General features: G+C 35.7%; 1 protein-coding gene across 2 annotated transcripts; it reads left to right on the top strand.

The window, feature by feature from the left end:
- The first annotated feature begins 2,832 nt into the window (after window positions 1–2,832).
- On the top strand, window positions 2,833–23,800 carry LOC114177157. 2 transcript variants are annotated; one of them, XM_028062421.1, is made up of 4 exons: window positions 2,833–3,770; window positions 4,859–4,907; window positions 20,308–20,367; window positions 23,463–23,800. In XM_028062421.1, the coding sequence occupies exon 1, from the start codon at window positions 3,114–3,116 to the stop codon at window positions 3,747–3,749; it is 636 nt and encodes a 211-aa protein (XP_027918222.1). In that variant the 5' UTR covers window positions 2,833–3,113; the 3' UTR covers window positions 3,750–3,770; window positions 4,859–4,907; window positions 20,308–20,367; window positions 23,463–23,800. The 2 variants fall into 2 exon arrangements, with proteins under 2 accessions (XP_027918222.1, XP_027918216.1); XM_028062415.1 differs by lacking the exon at window positions 23,463–23,800 and having other exon boundaries at window positions 20,308–20,438.
- The last annotated feature ends 312 nt before the right edge of the window (window positions 23,801–24,112 follow it).

The raw sequence follows: 24,112 nt of genomic DNA, 5'->3' as shown, positions 1-24,112 counted from the left end.
TAATTATTTATATACGAATTCGATTTTGAAATAAAACGAAATAATAAATTTAAAGAGGCATAGAGTTTAGTATTTTTTAAAGAAAATCGTAAAAGATTCATTAAAAGTATTTCTAAAATCTTAAATTACAAATAGTTATTATAGTTTGATATAAGGGTTTGAAAAGAATAATGAGGATAGATGATAAACTATTATTTACTGAAATTAAATATATAATTTAAGAAATGATATAAGCTTTACATACAAATAATTAAAAAAAAAAATCAATACTTACTTGTATGCAAAACTCATAACACATAAGTTTAACATTTTGTAATGAGAATTAACTAGTGACAAATAAGTAAATGATAATCTAGTTCTTTTAAGAAGAGTTATGATTTAGTCACGGAATATAAAAGAATGTTCCAATTTATAAAATATAACGGTCAATTTGGTTATTATAACTTAGGTATTATGTTTGGTTAAGGAAACAATTAGTTTGTGGAAACATGAAATCAGAAAACTATTTAACTTTGAAAAGATAACATTATAAGTAAATACAATGTTTTTTGTAAACAAAATTTTTATTAAAATTTGCATCAAACAATTCTTCTAAGAAGATGTGTGAATATTAATTTTCAATATTAAAATTAAAATTAAAATTAAAATTTAAGTGACAGTAACAGATGTGACAATAAGTTTTAGGCAGAAACATGCAAAATGTTTTCATGAACTAAAAATAAAATAATTTTATAATATATATAAAAGTGGAGATTCAGCTTACAGAATTGTTTTATAGAATTAAATTAAATAAAAATTCATTTGGGAGAGAGGAACATTCTTCTCTAAAAGGTTTAACCTAAAAGAGACATAAAAAATGTTTTACTCAAAAAGAGACAAGAAATATTGATCGATAATGTCAGGTGCTTTCATTCGCATTATATTATGCTTCATAATTTTAATAGTCACAACACTATTTTATGATATTTAGATATCTATTTTTATTTTTTTCTTTTAAATATTCCGAGTTTGAATTTTTGTATTGATGCCAAACATCCACATATAATTTAGGCTTAAATACATTTTTTTACTCATTTTCGTAGTGTTTATTGCGGATGGTCCTCATTTTGACAAAATATTTAAAATGGTCATCATTTTTATCCGAATGTTTAAAATGGTCATGATTTTCCCAATTCATGTTTTATTTGATCCGTTTTCTAGTTCGGTTCGAGAATCTCTCCCCTTCTTCTATTTCGTTCCGAAGAGTAACTAGGACCAATTCAGTCACGTTTTCATGTTTCAATTGAACACTTCCCTCTTTTTATTATTCTCAAAAAAGAATATTTTTTCTTTTTTTTACCAAACATTTGTGGATCAATCACGATCTTCTAATAAGAACAAGAAATCTTTCGCGATCAATCCTTTTGTCCCATTCTTCACAACGGATGCTGTTTAAATCAACAGAGCATTGTACATGTGTGGTGTGGTAATTTAGAAATCATGCAGAACATCACAACAATCCAAAGACAAACAAACAAACCCCAAAATAGAATTACGAAAACCCTAAACCAGAAAACCCTAAACCATCTTACCTTGTTGATGATGATTAATTGGAAAATTGAAATGAAGAATGAAGAGCGCAACTGCAATCCAACAATTGAAATGACAAGTATTAGCTGCTTCCCCTGCAAATCCGAGCTCAAGAAAGACAAAGATGAAGAAATCGTCTCCAACGATGAAAAGCGCGACTGCAATCCAACTCAAGCCCTAATTGCAAAACTTTCTCCAAATTGAAAAGTTAACGTTGATTAGCCAGTTGTACCGTATACGTAACACACTCCAATGCAACTTAATACAAACAGTGCCACCCGTACATTGCTCCGTTACTGATTTAAACGACGTCACAGAAAAGAACCAAATAAAACATGAATTGCGAAAATGAGGAACATTTTAAACATTTGGTAAAGATGAGGACCATCTTAAACATTCTGTCAAAATGAGGACCATCCGCAATAAACACTACGAAAATGAAGACGAAAAAAGTATTTAAGCTTATAATTTAATAGCGTATACAAATGCGCGATAACGTCTGTTAATGAATTTTTTAAATAAATATAAGTGATATTATATTAGTAGCTAATAATATTGTAATATTATTAAGTTAATATATAAACTAAAATTAAATTTATTAAAAATAATGTGAAATATATCACAACATATGAAAGAATAACCGTTGATAAATAAAGAAAAAGATAATAAATAGAGATAGTTAATTTTATAAAAAGTTTGTAAAAGTAACGGTCAATTTTTAAAAATTGAGTTAAATACATTTGTGGTCGCTTAACTTTCAGTGAATTTTGGAATTAGTCTATTTCGAAATCTTGCACCAATTTAGTCCTTCATCCATCGAAATATGTGGATTTAGTACTTTTAATCAAATTTTGTTAGATTTATTTGATATTTCGTACGCATTTCAGGATTGTAGTTGAATTGTATATATTGTTTGACATATTTTTGCTTTAATGTTAAGTCAAATACTATTATGAAACACTTTTGAAATGCCAACTAAATTTAACAAGATTGGATTAAAATAACTAAATTCACGTATTTTAAAAAATAAAGGACTAAATTGGTCTAAAATTTCAAAATAAACTAATTTCAAAATTAACTAAAAATTAAGGAACACAAACATATTTAATCCATTAAAAATTTAATAAATTATAATATTTAAAGAATAAAATTGATATTTTGAATTTGATATTATTTTTTACCTAGTTTAATCATAAAATAATTATTTTATATATAATACAATAATCGTTACTACGTTTCATTGTTTACTCTTGGAATGGTACCGTTATTTTATACTCTTGTACGTGACTATGATTACGAAAATTTTGAAATGTAAGATTGGTTATCGAGAGCAGAGGCGTGGCGGTGGAAGGCACTATGTGGCGGCGTTTTTTCCGTCGAGAATTTGCGCAGAGAACTTTCTGAACTTTCTGATCGCCCTCTGAATTTTCGTCTTGATTCACTTTCACTTCTGTATTCCGCTTCTCATTTTCTGCTAAGCACTCATCTGAATTTCGAGATTTTCAATCGATTAACCTAAACCTCTAAAATCCTAACTAGCAATAATGGATGCATCGCCCGACAATGCCGTCGACTACTCACCTTCTTCCACCGTTATCGAATTTGATCGCCCCGTTCCCTTACTCCGGGGACCATTACCGGCGGGTCCCGCTGACAAGCCATCGGCTGGACCATACGTGCTCGCCTTTAGGGATTCGCGCGCTTGGGCATCTTCGTTCGTGGCCTGTGAGCGCAAAATCGTTGAGCAGTGCGAGGAGGGGGCGAGGATCGGATGCGCCGTGAGCGCTTCCAGGAACTGTAAGCCTACGTGGTGGAAGGCTCTGGCGGGCCTAACACTTTCCGATCTGAAGGAACGGGAGGAGTGCGAAGTGCGGGAGATGGCGGATTGTTTCGCCGCGGCTAAGGAGAAGTGTGCTGGCTTCGCCAGAGAGAAGTGTTTGGTTGCCTTTAGGGATGCGAGGATTAGGGTTACGAGAGGGGTTTTGAGTTCTAAGGATGTTGGGAGGTTGATTGGTTGGGGATCGATGCCCGTGAGTGAGAGGAACATGTGGTTGATGAATCAAATTGGTCTGATTGGGGGTGATTTGGGAATGACGAATTGCAAGGCTAGCGAGTTGCTGGGATTTGATGATTATGTGCAACGCATTTTGGGTGAACGACAACAAGGCACCAAAAACTAATTTTGCCCTCTGATACCGGAGGTAGAGTTTCGAAACCCCAATACTTGTTTTATACTTCTGGGTTCTGGACTAGACAGTTGGTCTGTCAGGTAGACTAAAGTAGTTCCTATACAAAGTTTATTGGTTAAAGAAGTCAGTGAAGGACGAATATTATTTATAGTTCCCTGGTTTCTTTTAGTGTTGTACTCCAATTAGAGTTGGAGTATCTCCTGGCTAGTTTATGTTGGTTTTAATACAAACCTTTATTACAGAGGTGAAATTTCACTTGATTAGAGAACAGAACGAAGAAAACTTGAACTACATCTAAGTTTTATCCTAAGAAATCTCTCCTTTGAACTGGGTGGATGTGTTGTGCATAGCTATGTTCGGACTAGTATGTGAGATACGATGGAATTTTGCATTCATCCGTTTAGGCTGTCAGTCTCAAGGAAAATTGGAAATATAGGAATCTGGGGTCTCCATACTTGGGTATTCTTTGTTGAATCTTATACTTTGGTGTGGAAATTTTGTATGGACTATCATTATTTGTACTTAGGGAAAGGAGGAACGTTCTGCCTATATGCATTTTTTAAAAGTAAAAAAATTAATCAAAGTTAGATAATTGAAGTGGATGGTTTTCAGAATGTGGATACAGATATGACTGGTGTAAATAATGTAAATTATAGGGATAACTTGTTTTTTTTCTTTTCTAGGAAGAGTTATAGGGGTAAACTAAAATAAAAAAATGTGTACAACAAACCTTAATATCCCCTTTATACCCTTTATATATATTATAGATGATGGATCAAATTGATGTCACACATGGGATGGTATTGTCCTTCAGACAACTTTTTATTGGTTCTTGAATCATGACTGCTAGAAAATAGAAATCATATAGATACTGTATTAACAGACGATGCTATCCACCATTTTTTGACATTGCTGCTTTGTTATGCCTGCTTGAAAATGTCAGCTGTGTTGGTGGAGGAGACTGGTGTGTTTTGATGCTTCACACAATATATATATCAACATAATGTTGATTGTGCATAACTTTAAATATTTGTTGTCTCAGAATAATTTTGAAAAGCCGGTTGCATAGAAGTAATTTATTCCTTCTTTGTTTGGTGCAGAAGTTATAAAAAGTGACATCTCATAGAGCTTAACGAATCAAGTATCCAGGTTTTGCATTTGCTTCACTCTAACTTTTGAATTATGTTCTGATTTTCATTTTTATTAGTAAGTTACAACATTTTTATTAGTAATTAGTAAGTTACAAAGGATTCAGACTTGTGTAGTTGCATGGCATGATAACATAAAAAACAAATGTAGTTACTGTAGTCCGATGTATTTGAATTTGAACATATCATAAGGTAAAATGATTTGAGGGGTTGTGCTGGAGTCTAGATAAATTGAATTTTATATCCATGAAATGCTCAAACGAGTATTTAAGTGTTTGGTTTTCACTCCTTAATAGCTAGCTATTTACATGATGGGTTCACTTGGATAGATGTCTTGATGTCTTCTTTTACCTTGGATTTTATGGGCCAAACTTCTTTTGCCTGTTTGGCACGCTACTGTAGAAGGAAGAATGAAGTTTAAAGATTTCGCAATGGTGAAGTGTTGTATAGTGAAAGCCGTAGAGGTTTTTAACTCTTAGGATGGTGCTATGATAGGAACTCGGGTTCCCACATTGAGTATGAGGTGCTTGATGGTGTATTTAAGTGTTTGGTTCTCCCTCTCATTAGTTAGGTTTTGAGTGTGAGTTCCCCAATTACTTGGGTACTTTTCAGCTGGTGATAGAAGTCTCGAAGTCTTCTTTTAACCTGAATTTGTTGGGCCAAATTTCTTTTGCCTGTCTTTGCGCACTACTGTAGAGGATAAAGTTTAAAGATTTAGCAATTTCACTTGCCAAGAAATTTGGTTATGCTTAGGGGCTTTGGGGGCCTAGCGTTCTCCATAAACGCATCTCAACTCTCTTGTTGCAATTTGAAAATGGGGCATTTCAAATTGTTATTTTCCAATATCCTTGACATTATGGAGCTTTTGGTTTGTGAAATATTTATCATCTTAGGGAATTCATATGTGAGAATGTTTTATTCACATGTTTGGTAGAACAAGATAGATTTGCATGTAAAAATTTTCTCAGAAGGATTTATTAAATTACATACGGACTATATTGGAATTTTCATATTGTAACTTATTCCTTCCCTTTATCTTAGCTCTCAAACAAGAGGACAATCGAGAGTTCCCCTCGTTTATCCACTTAAGCATCCAAACAATAGAAAGTACCTCTTACCCCAAAATCTTTCAAACGTAAACATCTTGATATTTTGTATATTTTTTTTTCCGAGGCATCAAATTAAGATTGTCATGTTTTGCTTATTGATGTAATGATTGTTGAGCTTATGCACAGTTGTTTGTTGAGGCAACCAAAGAGGCCATTGAACAAATTATTTTTGGATTTTCCTCTAAGGTTGGTCCTTAAGATTATTGTTCATCTTATTGTTCTATTTTTTCAAAATTTCAGTATTTAGTTTTGTTTTTTCTGAACGTTCGATAGAGTTTCAGAACCATGTTATTTTATTAAACCTAGATCGTTGTGCCTAATTCTTTTCAGTCATAGGACAATGTCTTGGATTTCAGTCATGATTTTTTTTGTTTTTAATATATTTTTTCTTCTTCTTCCATTCTTTTAGATATATATTGTTATTTTTTTTGCTATGACTTCTGCTATAGGGCATCTGCCATATGTATATGATAGTTTCTCTCCTCTCTGGGCGGTCTAATACTATTGATATAATAACGTAAGATAAAGGCATAGTTCGGTACACCTTGATACCTTTATACTATGTGCTTTCTTTGAAATAGAGGGAAGAGTGGAAAACGAAAAAACGGAAGAGAAAGAAAGTATAAAATGAGTTCGTGCGGGTTTTGAGAGGAGAGAAAAAAATGAATAAAAAGTGTAGTAGGTGCGTTGATGCGATAAGAAAAAAATTAAAACTGTCATATACATATGGCGGATGCCCTGTAGCAGAAGTCATAGCAAAAAAAAAAAATATATATATATATATATCTAAAAGAATGGAAGAAGAAGAAAAAAGATATTAAAAACAAAAAAAATCATGACTGAAATCTAAGACATTGTCCTATGACTGAAAAGAATTAGGCACAACGATCTAGGTTTAATAAAATAACATGGTTCTGAAACTCTATCAAACGTTTAGAAAAAAACAGAACTAAATATTGAAATTTTGAAAAAATAGAACAATAAGATGAACAATAATAGCCTCACCAACAATAAGAAGAGAAAAAAGAGATGAGGCACATCCGAAGAAAGGAAGAATAAGTAGAGAAAAAGAAAGGGAAGGAAGAAGGGGAAAAAACCAAAACAAAACCTATTATGAGGAACATGATTTGTTCATTGGAAAGCGGGGAGGGGTAATTTCACCATCACAGATATGGAAAAAACAGGTACCTTTAGGCAATTCTTATCGAATGCTAAAACTGCAATCTTAAGGACCAACCCAAGAGGAAAATCCGAAAATAATTTGTTCAATGGCCTCTCTGGTTGCCTCAACAAACAACTGTGCATAAGCTTAACAATCAGTACATCAATAAGCAAAACATGACAATCTTAATTTGATGCCTTGGAAAAATCACTGGATCAGAGAGATAGAGATCCTTCTTCCTTTAGGACTGAGAACAAAGAGTAATCCCAATCCCTGAAACCTTCGGTCCTTCTGGAGCTGAGAAGGAGACTCCCGAGCATCCGAGATGTGAAAAGAAAAAGGGAATATACAAAATATCAAGATGTTTACGTTTGAAAGATTTTGGGGTAAAAGATACTTTCTATTGTTTGGATGCTTGAGTGGATAAACCAGGAGAACTCTCGTTTGTCATTTTTTATTTGAGAGCTAAGATAAAGGGAAGGAATAAGTTACAATATGAAAATTCCAATATAGTCCCTATGTAATTTAATAAATCGTTCTGAGGCAATTTTTACATGCAAATCTATCTTGTTCTACCGAACATGTGAATAAAACATTCTCACATATGAATTTTAAAAATGTGTGTTGTTTTTTAATTAAAGAAAAAATGGAATAGTAGACATAATTGAAAAATTCAGCCATAATGTAACCATGTCACCAATATGTATTCAAATAATGCATTTATTTGTTTATTTTTTGTTTGTAAATCGAAACCAATATTCATAAAGTTTAGAAAATGTCACCTAGACACAAATTTCTAGAATTCACATCCACTCCGTTTTCAACAACAATGCCACAGTCTAACGCAACTCTAATAGAGAATAATAAAATAATATATAAAATGTGAAAACAAAATTCAATAAATAAAGAGGGGAATTTAGGTCATGAATTGTTGAATACATCGTAAGGAAGGGTTGCAGTTCGAAAACATCTTCACCTCCACCAAGTCGCCATCTTTCGGTGTCGAAACCAGTCTCTCACCGGAGACAAAACATCCCGAACGAATTTCCTGTCTCTCAACCAACATGCAATGTTTAACTATGCTGACGTGCTAGTTTGAACCAACTAGTTTTGTGTCGTGCTCGCTGTTGTACAAAGTCGCTTTAAAACACTGATCTATGTTTTTTTTTTTTTTAAACCAGAGCAGCAATTTCATTCGAATGCAATTACAATTTTCTTTAAAAGTCCTAACTAAACCTTCAATAAATTTCTTGATTCTGTGTAAAGGACGGGAAATGCTGTAAAACACAATCATGCCACTTAGCATTCCATTCTCTTAATCACACTTACGAGGGCAATTCTCCTTCTACCTTTTGGTATGGGGACTTGGTCCTTCTGTCAAGGTACTAAAGTGCAAATAAAAAACATTAAGGATCTTTGGTCGGAATATAATAGGATGAATTCTAGCTATAATCATTCGTTTGCTGCATCAATAGAATATGATTTCTCTATCTTGTTAGAGTAGTATATTTCCTATCCTGAGGAGAGTTGGGGTTGAAGGCAATATATTTCTTATCTTGAAGAGAGTTTGGTTAGAAGGCAATTGGATGAAAGAATTCATTTTCTTTCTATTTTTATACCACTCACCTCTATTAGAAGTACTATCAACGCTTTTGTCACCGTTGTTCTTGTTGTCAACTCTAACACTCATCACTGCCCACATTATAACTATCATCATGAATTACACTATATTTGTTGTCACCACCATTACGTACACACACCATTTTCATTATTATTATTATTATTATTGGAGATCTTACATAACTTATTATATAAGTGAATGTAAATTTTATTTTATAAATCAGTTTTATATATTGATCAGGAATTAAATGGTTGTAATTTTGTAAAGAATGTCGAATGTTGAAGAAAAATAAATTTTAAATGTCTCCAGTTTTTCTAAATAATTAACAAGATTGTTGCAAAGCCTTAATGTGACATTGATTTGCTGTAACATCCCATTTAATAGTTTTTCAAGCTATCAAATAAAACATTATATTATGATCAAACATAGCAGATAGTAGGAATAACATTCATATACACAAGTATATACCGTTGGTACAGTCATCCAAAAATAGCCATACAAATCCTTGGAAGACAAGGGTAGATATAAGGAGAAGGCCTAAACTACGCGTCTAATAAAGACTCCATAAAAATCTGGCCCAAAATTATCACAACATCAAGTAAGGATCAATTCCTGCTCAGAAGGCGGGTATCATCATCTGGATTCGGCTCTGCTCACACCAACCGTACGTGATCATTGCAAAGGAGAACACACAAGAACATACAAACATAAACAAAAGGGTAAGCTAACTGGAATAAAGAAAATGATACAATTCACAATATAACATCATTCATAACACATAGTTCAATAGTTTAATTCTAGACTCGATATCCAGATTGTGTAAGCAACGTTGGAGCTCTTGGTGGCTTGCACCTGTAACGGTTTCCAGACTCTAGAGTATGGACACAAGTAGTTATCACCCGACCATTCCCAGGGTAAGTCCCCTTCGCGTCTAGGACTTGATCGAGTCCAAAGACTAGGACCTCCTGCTAATCCTCACGACATAACCCATTCTGCTCTATTTGAGCATGAATGGTTATTGGAGTTTCAGGATACCAACCAATATGGATTCCACACATCCTTACACACACTAACAAGTTCTCCTGAATTTCCCATGAAATTCTATTCCAGCCACAATTCCTTATAATTCATGTTCTTCCAAATTCATCATACAACACATTAATAATGACATTCCAAGCATAGAAGAGTCTATTTGCACAAAACCACATCAAAACATATGATTTTACTCTTTAAAATAGAAGTTGAAGTATCCCACTGCAATAGCTCTCGCTCAAGCTAGACATTCTAGCCCAGGCGAGAGGCCATCTCGCTTAGGCGAGTTGGTCTCGCCTGATCGAGGCTCTAATAGTGGCAAAGATTAAAAACTGGGCAAACTCTCGCTCAGGCTAGACTGGTTCGCTTAGACGAGAGTATCTCTCGTTTAAGCGACTCCAGCTCGCCTAGGCGAGACTTCGCGCAGTAATAGGGGTGGGTTTTCTGGTGTTTTTGTTTGGGCGAGAACCACCCACCTAGGCGAAAATACCAGGTCACTCCACTGATCCCACATGCAGGAGCACTGATTTCATGGCAAACAACAATCAAACACCCACACATGCGTTTCAAACATCAATTCAGCACACAAAGCTTCAATCAAACATGATTCACAGTTTAAATGAGAAGAATTTCGGTTAGCTTCCCTTACCTCTATAATTTGCTCACAAGCAAGACCCCTTTTAACAGTGAGCGCCTCCAAGCAAAACTTAGGGAGCTGAAATAAGGTTCATAGGGTGAGAATGTGATCCTTATCCGATTTTAGCATGGACATAGTTCCAAAACTCGAAATTGAAGGGAATTGAGGAGCTGAAGTTAACTTACATGGAAGAGAGGGAGACTTAATTAGGGGGAAAGCTTCTGCCTTTGTTTCAGGTTCGTTTGCTGTTGCAGAGTTGAGGAAAGAATTAGGTTAGCAATCAAATTTCTGGCTTAGAGAGAGGGCAGGGGAAACAAAAATGGTGAAAAGGTTGGAGTCTCAGTGAGTTGGTTGTGAGAGTGGCAGTAGAGTATAGGGAGAGTGAAAAAGAAAGAAGAAAAGAAAAGGGAAAAGGGAGTGGGGTCTCACATTCTCCCTAATAGCAAAAATTTTCGACCCGAAAATTCAGACTTACCAGAGAACATGTATGGATAAGATTTTCTCACGTCTTCTTCTAATTCCCAGGTGGAATCACTCGTTTTCTTGTCCCAGATAACCTGAACTAGACTGATGGACTTCCCTCTGAATTGCCTTGTCTGACTATCACCAAGGCCAACAGGCTGAACCTCCACTGAGAGATCCCCTGTAATCTGTAAATCTTCTCTCTCAAGCACATGTGAGGGGTCAGGCACATACTTTCTGAGTTGGGAGACATGAAACACTGAGTGAAGGTTGGACAACTGAGGAGGTAGGGCGATCTCGTAGGCCACTAGTCCAATCCTCCTCAAAATCTGATATGGACCAATGAACTTAGGAGATAGCTTCCTTGAGCGAATAACCCTCCCCACACCAGTGGTCGGGGTAATCCTAAAGAAAACATGGTCTCCAGTTGCAAACTCCAAAGATCTTCTCTGATCAGCATAGGATTTATGTCTGCTTTGAGACGCCTTCATCCTCTCGTATTAACTTGACCTTCTCAGTGGTCTGTCTCAGTAACTTTGGTCCCACTACCACTGACTCTCCATCTTGGTATCAACACAAAGGATTCCTACATCTCCTGCCATAGAGAGCTTCATATGGCACCATGCCAATGCTTACATGGAAGTTGTTATTATAGGTGAACTCCACCAAAGGTAGGACCTCATCCCATGCACCAAGATGATCCAGCACACACGTCCGCAAGAGATCCTCAAGAGACTGGATTGTCCGCTCGGACTGGCCATTTGTCTAGGGGTGATAAGCTGAGCTCATAGTCAGTCTACTGCCCAGGGCACCCTGCAGTGTTTGCCAGAACCGGGATGTGAATCGTGGATCCCTATCAGAGACTATACTCGTCAGCACTCCATGCAATCTCACAATCTCGCTGATATACAATTGTGCCGTCATGGACATCCTCATATTCACTGCTAGAAAGTGGGCACTCTTAGTTAGACAGTCTACTATATCCCATATGGTATCATGGCTCCTCACTGTCCGTGGTAAATGGGTAACAAAATCCATAGCATGCTAAAACGACTCTTGTGCCCCTCTTCAAGAATCATACCTTTCACCTCCAAGTCTTTAGGTATGCAAACTCTGCCTCTGAATCTCAACACGCCATCACTTCCTATTACAAAGTCCTTGGCTTTCTCAGTGCCAAGCAACTCCACTGTTCTCTGCAGCTTGGGATCAGATAATTCCCTCTCCTTTATTAGGACGAGGAAATCACTAAACACTGTTAGATGGTTGCATCTAATGACATCCTCTCCTAAAGTCACCTGCAACTCCATGTCTTTGAACTGCTCCACCAGATCCAATTCCCTAGCCATCATATAAGATGCATGAACTGTTTTTCGGCTTAGAGCATCTGTCACCACATTCGCTTTCTCGGATGGTACAATAACTCGAAGTCAAAGTATTTTAAAAACTCCATCCATCGCCTCTGCCTCATGTTCAACTCTTTCTGGTCGAACAGGTACTTCAGGCTCTTGTGGTCACTGAAAACTTGGAACTGAGCACCATATAGATAATGTCTCCAGATTTTCAGTGCAAACACTAGTTGCTAACTCAAGATCGTGTGTGGAGTAGTTCTTCTCATGACTGTTAAGCTACCTTGAGGCGTAGGCAACCACTCTTCGTTCTTGCATCAGAACACACCCTAACCCTTGATAGGAGTCATCACAATAAACCTCAAAGGGTCTACTGGTATCAAGAATCACCAATACGGGAGCACTAGTCAGCTTCCGCTTCAACTCTTGGAAACTATTTTCGCACCGGTTGGTCCAAGCAAAAGATTGATCCTTACGAGTCAGCCGTGTCAAGGGTGCCACGATCTTAAAGAACCCCTCGATGAACCTCCTGTAGTAACTTGCCAGTCCCATAAAGCTCATAATCTCAGTCATTGATTTAGAACGTTCCCACTTTAACATAACCTCTACTTTGGATGGGTCCATGAATATGCCCTGAGTTGAGATCATATGCCTCATAAATTGGATCGTGGTCATCCAAAACTTGCACTTTGACAATTTCACATACAACTGCTTTTCTCTCAAGATGCTTAGAACTGTTCTCAGATGCTCCACATGTTCTTCTCGAGTTCTGGAATATATCAGGATGTCGTCGATGAAAACCACCACGAACTTGTCTAGAAGCGGGCTGAAGATTCTGTTCATATAGTCCATGAACAAGGCAGGGGCATTAGTCACACCGAAAGGCATCACTACGTACTCGTAGTGCCCATATCTGGATCTGAAAGCGGTCTTATGCACATCATCAAACTTAACTCTAATCTGATGGTATCCCGATCTTAGGTCGATATTTGAAAACACCGCAGCACCGTGCAACTGATCCATCAAGTCATCTATCCTTGGCAGAAGATATTTTTTCTTGATGGTTAGCTTGTTGAGTTGTAGGTAATCCACACAAAGCCTAGAGTTGCCATCCTTTTTCTTGACCAATAACACCGACGCTCCTCAAGGTGACACGCTGGGTCTGATGAACTGTTTCTTAAGCAGTTCCTCAATCTGTTTCTTCAACTCTGCTAGTTCAGCAGGAGCCATCCTATAGGGTGCTATTGATACTGGTCTTGCTCCAGGCACCAGATCAATAGAGAACTCTATCTCCTTGGAAGGAGGAAAGCCAAACACCTCATCAGGGAAAACATCTGAGAATTCCCTCACCATTGGCGTCTCAAGGTGTCCATCCCCATTCTCAACAGATAGTTGAGTTAGAATTAAGAAACACCGAGATCCCTTTTTGATGGCTTGATCCACCTGCTGTGAGGATAACAACATATCTTCATCCTCCGAGCTGGGAAACAACACCTTCTTCTCATTACAATCAATGAGAATGTGATTAGCAGATAGCCAATCCATTCCCAAGATCACATTCAGTCCTTCTAGAGGTAAACAAATAAGGTTTACCCTATACTTGCGTCCTTCAACCTTTGATCGAACATCTAGCACACAACGTCGAGGTTCTGACCAACCCAGAAGCAGGTGTGGACACCACCAGGTCGTATTGGAGTTCCTTCACCGGAAGACCCAACTCTATCACTATAGACTCCGACACAAAAGAGTGTGTCGCTCCCGAATCATATAAAACATGCAAGCTCCTACCGGCAATCACAAGATTCGATGATGAGGTTACCTGATCTGTTTGCTTTTGTACCCGTCATGGCATACACTCGGCCAGCTGCCTGGGGCCTTGCACTTCCCCGTGTCTACTATGGCTGAGACTGCGTTGGAGGCCTCGACACTACACTCCTACCAGTGGGACAATCTCTGAGGAAGTGGCCTTCTTGGCCACATCTGTGACATGTCTGCCTACCACCAAGTAGGGGGCAAACACTCCTCATGTGGGGCCCTCCATAATGAAATCACCGAGGCCTGTGAGAGTGATGTTGAGGAGACTGATGCTGATGAGACTTAGGTTGATGAGACTGAGGTGAAAATCTCCTGGATCCCTGAGGTGGAGGTCTAGAGTAGGGTTTTCTCCTATCATCCTGTCGGCTTGTGGACCCAGATGGTCCTCCCACCTTCTGCTGAGATCGCTGCTGAGCTTCAACTTCAGCTTTTAGCTTCTCCATTACCCTTGCTTTCTCCACCAAAGCAGGGAACTCCTTTATAGAGAGCGGAGCCACCATGAGTTTAAGATCGCCTCTCAACCTGTTCTCAAACATCCTACACTGCCAATCCTCAGCCATCCTCAAGGTGTGGAATCTGCCCAGGTGCTTGCACTTTTCAGCATACTCTGATACTGACATCTCTCCTTGCATCAGTTGCAAGAACTCCACCTCTTTGGCATATCTCACACTGTCTAGGAAGTACTCAGCATAAAATTTCTTCTTGAACAACTCCTAAGTGACAGACTCCCTGTTGTCTTCTAGCATCATCTTCATACTAGACCACTAGTGGACAGCCTCTCCAGCCAGCAAATACTCAAAATATGCCAATCTATTCTCTGTTGGGCACCTCTTGGCATCATAAATCCGCTTCATATCCCTCATCCACTGATCTGCCTCATCCAGAGTGGTCTTGCCATCGAAGCGGGATGAGTGATGTTGAAGAAAATCCTCCAAACTCCACTCTTGTAATTGTGATGGTGGAGCTTGGGAAGATCCAGCTGCAGAACGATTCTCCCCCAACTGATGCAGGGCTTCCAAATGCCTCTGTTGAGTCGCCTCTGCTGCGAGCCTGGCAGACTCTATTTGCTGCAAGGCTAAGTTGTGCTGATTCACCATGTTAGCATTCTGCTACTGCATGGCTGCTAACATCACCTCAATCGTCCCCACCAAGTGAGAACTATCCTGGTTAGGAAGAGGAGGAGGAGGAGGAGGAGGCCTAGGTGCCATAGCTCTGACCACACAAAGAGAGAACCATCAGTCTAGCTAATAGATACCACAACTACACCAAAACACTATGAGAAACACACAACAGAAACTAGGCAAGCTCACACCTACAGACCCTAAAGAACTACTGCTCTGATACAAAAAATGTAACATCCCATTTAATAATTTTTCAAGCTATCAAATAAAACATTATATTATGATCAAGCATAGCAGATAGTAGGAATAACAGTCATATACACAAGTATATACCGCTGGTACAATCATCCAAAAATAGCCATACAAATCCCTGGAAGACAAGGGTAGATATAAGGAGAAGGCCTAAACTACGCGATTAATAAAGACTTCACAAAAATCTGGCCCGAAATTATCACATCATCAAGGATCAATTCCTACTCAGAAGGGGGGTATCATCATCTGGATTCAGCTCTGCTCACACCAACCGTAGGTGATCATTGCAAAGGAGAACACACAAGAACATACAAACATAAACAAAAGGGTAAGCTAACTGGAATAAGAGAAAATGATACAATTCACAATATAACATCATTCATAACACATAGTTCAATAGTATAATTCTAGACTCGATATCCGAATTGTGTAAGCGACGTTGGAGCTCTTGGTGCCTAGGCGAGAATACCAGGTCACTCCACTGATCCCACATGCAGGAGCACTGATTTCATGGCACACAACAATCAAACAACCACACATGCGTTTCAAACATCAATTCAGCACACAAAGCTTCAATCAAACATGATTCATTGTTTAAATGAGAAGAATTTCGGTTAGCTTCCCTTACCTCTATAATTTGCTCACAAGCAAGACCCTTTTTAACAGCGAGCGCTTCCAAGCACAACTTAGGGAGCTGAAATAAGGTTTATAGGGTGAGAATGTGATCCATATCCGATTTTAGCATGTACATAGTTCCAGAACTCGAAATTGAAGGGAATTGAGGAGCTAAAGTTAACTTACAAGGAAGAGAGGGAGACTTAATTAAGGGGAAAACTTCTGCCCTTGTTTCAGGTTCGTTTGTTGCTGCAGAGTTGAGGAAAGAATTAGGTTGGCAATCAAATTTCTGGCTTAGAGAGAGGGGGCAGAGGAAACAGAAATGGTGAAAAGGTTGGAATGGCAGTGAGTTGGTTGTGAGAGTGGCAGTAGAGTATAGGGAGAGTGAAAAAGAAAGAAGAAAAGAAAAGGGAAAAGAGAGTGTGTAACATCCCGTTTTAATAGTTTTTATGCTATCAAACAAAACATTATATTATGATAATTCAAAGGCAGGTGATAGGAATATGCCAGTACAAAGTATTAATACAGTCATCCTTAGTTAACCATACTTGCATTGTCTATACATACAACCTTTACAAAAAGGGGTTACAAAACATCCCAAACATCTAAGTAAGAGAAAGGGTAAAATCTACTGCTGGAAGCGCCCCAAACACTACTCAACTCCTATCCAGGAGGGGTGTATCCTCACCTGCACTTTTAGCTGCTCACGCCAATCGTTAGGGGCGATCATTGCAAGAGGGATGGACACACAGAACAAACATATGCAAGAAGGGTAAGCTAACTTAAATAGAGAGAAATCATGCAATTTAATAATTAAGCATCAATCAAGGTCTATCACAATTATCAGAATTGTTCAAATTGCCACAATCATAACACAATCTCAATTCTAGACTCGATATCCGGATTATGTAAGTGACATTGGAGCTCTTGGTGGCTTGCACTCGTGACGGTTCCCAAACTCTGCAGAGTTTTGTGCACAAGGGGTATTCACCCAACCACTCCCAAGGTAAGTCCCCTTCACGTCTATGACGGATTGGGTCCATAGACTAGGACCTCCTGCTACTCCTCCCGACATAATCCATTATACTCTATATGAGTCTTTAATGGTTATAGGAGCGTCAGGATACCACCAATATGAGTCCTCATGTCCTTACATTCACTAAAACCATCATCTTTAGAATTTCCCTTGAAATCCTAATTCCACCACATTCCTATACAGACCAATATTCACACAATTCCATCACACTGACTACTATCATGAAATTCACGTACAAGATAGACAATTATCACACCAATCCACTTAGCACAGTTTCATTTAATCTAAAACAGAGAAGGAATCAAATTCTGCAGTGAATCTCGCTCAAGCTAGAGGATCTCGCCTGAGCTAGAGAGTTGTCTCACTTAGGCGAGCTGCTCTCGCCTGGGCGAGACCTCTTACAGTGGCAACTTAACAATTCTGAGCGAACTCTCGCTTAGGCCAAGCAGGTTCGCTTAGACGAGAGGATCTCTCACTCAAGCGACCCCAGCTCGCCTAGGCGAGACCTAGCGCAGTGACAGATGCAACCCTCTGATATTTTCGCTCAAGTGAGAGCTGCTCGCCTAGGCAAAATTACCAGGATTCCCATCTGTTCTTCACATGCAGAGCCACACAAATTCACCCAAAACTTAATTTCACACAACAAGCAGTTCCAAACATCAATTAAACACATGGTCATGCAATCAAATCACTCAAAGACACATTTTACACGAAAATTGAGTGGAGAGTTAACTTCCCTTACCTTAATTGATCACCAACTAGCAAGTATGGCTTCTCACATTGAGGCACCCCGAATTACAACCTAAGAGACTGAAATGGAGGTTCACACAGTAAGGATAAGGCCCTAATTTCAGTCTAGCTCAAGAAGAACTTCCAGAATTCGAAATTGATTAGAAGTGAGAAGCAATTTCTACTTACGTTGAGAAGATGGAGGTTTAGCTAGGAAGGGAAGTCCTGGCTGATCCTTCTGACTTGTTTGCTGCAATTCAGGAAGAAGGATGGGTCAGAAGGGGATGTAGTCCTCTGGTTTGAGGGAGTGAAGGAGACCAGTGCAGAGAAAAAAAAAAATGAGGAACGTTGAGCTGGTGAGTGTTTTCAGTGAATATGAAGTGGAAAGAGAAAGGAGAGAATAAAAGGGGTTTCACAGTGTGGGGTCTCACATTTGCAGTTTGAATTGAGGAAAAACAAATATTTTGTTCTAATAAAATATATAATTTATTTCCTCAATATATATTCTTTATGTGTAGGATAATGATTATTAATTATTTTTTTAAATAATAGTGGTGAGTATTGTTTGAATTTATTCATAACATGATATACATTAATCGTATGAAGATAATAAATAATTAGTGTTTTTTATTAAGTTTTAGTTATCAACATATAGATTTATTTATATTTCTATTTGTGGACAGGTTATTTTCATATATTTCATTAGTCTTTTTTAAAGTTTATTCTACCTTAAATTAAAAAAAAAAGTGATATTTTTATTCAGTTATTTTAATTTCGGAAGTTTGTTACATAGCTGTCTGTAGGGTGGATAATAAGTGTGCAAACCGACTGAGGATTATAATTTGGGCGTAATGTAGGGCGGATTGCAAATTACGCCCATTTTTCACTTTTTTCTACGTGCTATTTTAAATAGCACAACGCTTCTTTCTAGTAAGATTGCTACCTATTTGCGCCGGAATGGATAGCACGTTGTCTAAACAAGATGCGAAAAAAAAGTCATGCACGCGATTGTGAACCTTTTCTTTTGTAAGTATTACCTAGGAAATATTTACATTGTGATGGTTTATCTGATTCGATGTCTGAATTTGGACTTATTGGCCATCTTTTCCATTGTTGGAAGTAGTTGGCAATGGAAGAAGTTGCTTGGCATAAAAGCAACCCTATGATGGGGATGATTTGACTAATAGGTTTTAGAAAGCATATAATAGTTGATTAAGAATGACGTTGGAAGATGCTGCGAAGTTGTCTAAGGAAGATTTTTGTTTGCTGGTCAGTATTTGCTCACTTTAGTATCACAAAATTCTGAATGTCATTTTCCACGAAATTGCCTGGTAGTTTCCGCCTCCCAGTCGGTGATTTAATATACTGGGGAAAAGTCCACACATTTTCGGTGTCCAAGTAACTAGGTATTTCTCTTTTTCAACAATCACCAATTACTATTCATCTCAATATTCTTCTTTAAACAATCACTCTATAATTACTTTAAATATATCCAAAATTATAAAATTAGAAAACTCGTTAAATAATACCTGGAGCACGAAATAGTTTAGATCTTTAATAGAATTTAGTTAACAACGTAGTGTGTTTAAAAAAATGCATTGGAAACCCTCAAAAGTAGTTGCGTTGTGTAAGCGCACTCTTTTTTTCTGAAGCATGCATTAAAGTGTTGGAGTTATTAGTCAAGTCTTTTTCTTACCTACCCTCTCTGCGTGCAGTTTGGCACCTATGGAAAATAGGACAACATGTTCCTTGCTTTTAGTTAATAAATGCATTACATCACTAGTACGATACATTAAGTCTGTGTCTTGAGGAGAAGTTTTTGAGAGGTTAATTGATTTTTCCAATGATTTTTTTAAGTACTTTTGTGATAAAAGAGGACTTTTTAATAGACAAATTTAAAGGAAATTAACATTATAGAAAAGAAATTTATGAGTAATTTTTTTTATTAAGAATTGTGAATTTAAAGTAATAATTTAAAGTTTTTCATACTGTCTTCTTCATTATTCTTGTTTATTCCATTCGTATTCTTTTTACCTCAACTTGGAATGAGATATCTTAAAATATTATTGACTCAATTTCTTTTTTTTTCTTTTTTACTTATATCAAAATGATTTATTTTAAATTAAAAGTAAACTGTGATTATTTTTTTATTGTTATTATCAAGGTTATATTTTTACATTAATCGTGCTTTTCTAGGTCATATTAAACATGCCTTTTTTTTTTGTTAACATCACCATGCATTGTTTATAATTGATGTCATTTGTATTTTTTGTTTTCTATCACGGTTAATTTGGATTTTTTGAATCAATGGTCGAATTGTTTTTTAACTAATGTCAATTAGCATTGTTTTTATTGTTGTCGAGACTATTTTTTTTTTCTTTTAACCTTATTGGTAAGTTTTTAGTCGGTGTTGATATTAATTTTTTTTATTTGCATTATTGAGATTATTTATTGGTCGATGTAGATTCAAGTTTTCAAAGCTGACTATTTTTGGATGGTTGCCAACAAGATTTTTTCAATTAAGGTATGTAATAGTCTTTTTTTTGTTGATAATTGCAGGATTGAAATAATATTTTTTTTTATATTTGATGATAATTGAAGTACACTATCCAAATAAAAATAAATAAATTTGAATTACTTCATCCAAACAAAACATTAGAAAAATGAAATAATATGAAAAGAAGACTATTTAAATTATATTTGAATTTCTTAGAAATTATAAAATTCTCTATTCAAGATGAGATTAATATATTTTTAATCCCAATAATAAAGTATGTGGGAAGCTTATGAATTGCTTTATTTTTTATTTTTATTTTTTTTTATGTTTGGTTCAGAAAATAAATGAAAAATCAATTGAAACTGATTGTTTTTGGATGGATATAGATTTTCTTTTTCCAGAACCAAAATTTACTCTTTGACACTCCAAAACTGACCTAACCTGAACTGAAATTAATTATTTTAATATTATTATATCACTTATTATTTCACTCATTTATAAGGGACGTGTGAGATGAAAACAATCTAATGTCTAATGTGGTTATGCTTATAAGTATGTGTGATGAAAAGAGTTCCAAATTATATATTGACAAAAAATAAGAAATTTATGGAAAAATATAAAGAGACTCATATATTTATGTTTTGGATTTTACGCAATACTATCCATGTGTATCTAAAAGGTTTGTGAAACTTATGAGAGATAGATTCTGGAGATTATTTCATATTTATTTCACAATGTATACAAATAACATAGCATTTGTTTATCTTTTGTTGTAAAAGCCATAGAGCCCCTATTGATAAAAAAAAGGAAAGAATGTTAACAATATCTACAAATAAATTGTTTAATAATATTCAAAATATTACAGAGAATAAATATCTAGTTATAGTTATAGTGGTAGAATAAAACATTAAACTATTCATCGTGAAATAATATTAGATTATTATATAAAAAGAGATAAAGATAGGTACATGTAAGAATAAATAAATAAAATAGCAACCTGATCCAAACCAAACGTGAAAAGTTGGTTATGTTTTTATATTCAAATTAAATCGAATTGTATATAATCTTTTGATTTGGATTTATTTTATATTCATTAATTGAAGTTTATAGGTTTGGTTCCAACTTGTTTTTAACCAAAAGTTGAATCAAAGTACACCCAATAGAGTCTTAATAAATATTGTTGAAAGTCCTAATTTTTAATAACTTGATTTCAATCCTTTTATTTAGTTCAAGTGATTTTAGAGTGAATATTAATCAAGTCCGTGAAATAGATAGATTAGTGGGTAAGGTAGATGAACTGCAGAGTCTGCTGGTAATGTTCTTAATTAATCAGAAAACGAGTAATGGTTGACAATTAAACCTCAAATGAGGTAATTGGGTTGACGCCAGGTTCCTTACTGCGACTTATTACAGAAACTCACAAAACTGCACTTTAGATTCATCTACTCTAGTAATGCTTCATCATTCATAAATATTTTTACTCAGTTTATTTCACATAATTGTTTTTGCTTATCAAATAAATTTGTTAGTACCTCGCACAGGATCTAGGTAGATACTACAGTACATGTTTCCTAAGTATCGATTTAAAAAAAAAAAAAGTTGTACTTGATCTTATATATTCAAGATAACAATTATAACTTTCATTCTCATATTCAAATAATATATTATATAATGTAATATTCTTATCCTCATGTTTTTGCATGACGTGGAGCACACTTTTGTTTAACTAACCAAGACTTTTTGTTAGGACAGAATTCAATGTGTTTTTTATTTTTCTTTTCTTTTGCATTGATATCACTTACCAAATGTTAACTTATGTACTTAGTAATGTATTTGTTCACATTTAACCACATTTTTCAAGATATGATATCTCATTTTAATAGTTGTTGTCTTAAAGCGTGAAATTAAACTTCACTTTGAAATAATCTAAATAATATTGAAAGACTCGAACGTAGCGTAAATCCGAAAACAACGGAACGTACGTATATTTTATAGGAAAATGCATTTTACCACGAAAGTCTGATGCTTGAAAGTAAAAACGTAATTTAAATAACTGGGCTTTTATTAAAATAATGAGATTGCAAAATTTATTTGGAATTAGTCCTTTTTGTAAAGTCTGAACCAATTTACTCTCTCAATTTTGTAATTGTGTAAATTTAGTCCAAATTTTATTAAGTTCATTTAATGTTTCAAATACGTTTCTCATTTAACATTGAAACAAAAATGTTTCAAACACATTTATAGAGTTTAGGGACTAAATTGGTTCAAAGTTTTGAAGGAAAACTAATTTAAATTTTTCAGTGTCTATCATAAATAGATTTATCCATAAAAAGAAAGAAATGTGATGTATAAAATATTGTATAAATGTCTATGCATGTTATTTTCTTTTTATCAACTAATTTTCAAAATAATTTAATTAAATACTTATAATTGAATAAATTAGTTTGGTGATGTTAAACTTTTTTCTGTTTGACATATATATATATATATATGCTTTACGAACGATAAACATTTTAGAAAGTGTAACGGTGATGATTTATAATTAAAAAAAAATTGGCACGGTTATTTAAAAAAAGAAAAACACTGAAGTCGTAGTTGTCGGAGTTAAATTTCCGACATTGACGCCGCCCAGCACCGGGTTTCACACACCAGTGAGGAAGTAATAACATTTTGAATTGTCATTTGGTCCATGGGGATGTGTGTGAAACCAGCCGCATATTTTGATGATCTTCATTCTCCACGTCCTCATCAATTCAACTCTTACTTTCTACAGTAATTTTTTGTTTGGATTTCAGTCAGTGACAACCTCTCTTAAAAAACCTGGAACCTGAATTAACTGCATTGTGTTGTGAGTGACTCGGGATGTTTGTAAATCTTAGTTGTTTGATTCATATGAACTCATTCATCACTTGTCCTATGCTACCTAGTTTACAATTCCAAGACTGAATAATCAATCATACATATGATATTTGATTATAAAATAGTACGCTATTGCCTTGTAACGAACGGAAAAACAAAATAGAAACATTTTCGAAGAACTGAACACAATGTTCAATTTTTTTATTTTCTTAGTGATTTAGGAAGAAAAATATAATGCCAGAAATTTGTCTGGAATTTTGTAGTTGTAGGCACGCAAATTCCACGCAAAATCCATGCCCGGCCAGGACGGCATGGTATTACCCGGAGTTTTTGAGAAACATAAAGACAATTATATCATCGTACATCACATTCTCTCAGACCTAGTCAACAAGCACTTGTTGCACGGTACTTTTTTTAATACAATTTCTTTTGGTTTCTTCTACTTGGTTGGTAGCTTTAATTAGGCCATTAACTTCCACGCGAAGCTCGTTCTTCCTCCACTCAAATAACTCTGCATATTTCTATTTCTCTTCTACTTCATCCTTTTTTATGAAACTACCATATTTCTGGATCCTTCAAATCTTTAAGTGTTTTTTTAACAGATTTTTTTGAAAAATAAAACGACCATTTCATCAGTATATTATAATAATATAATAATATAAATTAATAATCAATGATGTTACTATCTGATTATATATTTAATAGGTTTAAATGATTTATACAACTGTGGTAAGTGTTCCGACTATTCTGGGATCTGAATTAAATAGCGATAGGGATTATGGTTACCCACTACTCGTCTCTATGTCGGCTTCAAGAAAATGTATAAAATTATTATAACAAAAGTCTTTTACACCCACCAGCGGAGCAGTTTTTATTATAAATTTTTTAGTTCCATTGAGTTTAATGCATATGC

This window comes from Vigna unguiculata, chromosome 1 (assembly GCF_004118075.2).
Source record: "Vigna unguiculata cultivar IT97K-499-35 chromosome 1, ASM411807v1, whole genome shotgun sequence".
NCBI lineage: Eukaryota > Viridiplantae > Streptophyta > Magnoliopsida > Fabales > Fabaceae > Vigna > Vigna unguiculata.
This window is presented reverse-complemented; position numbering and strand designations above follow the sequence as displayed.

Bases quoted from the DNA above. Each gene is read 5' to 3' on its own strand.
- LOC114177157 (XM_028062421.1), top strand. From the start codon at position 3,114: ATGGATGCATCGCCCGACAATGCCGTCGACTACTCACCTTCTTCCACC.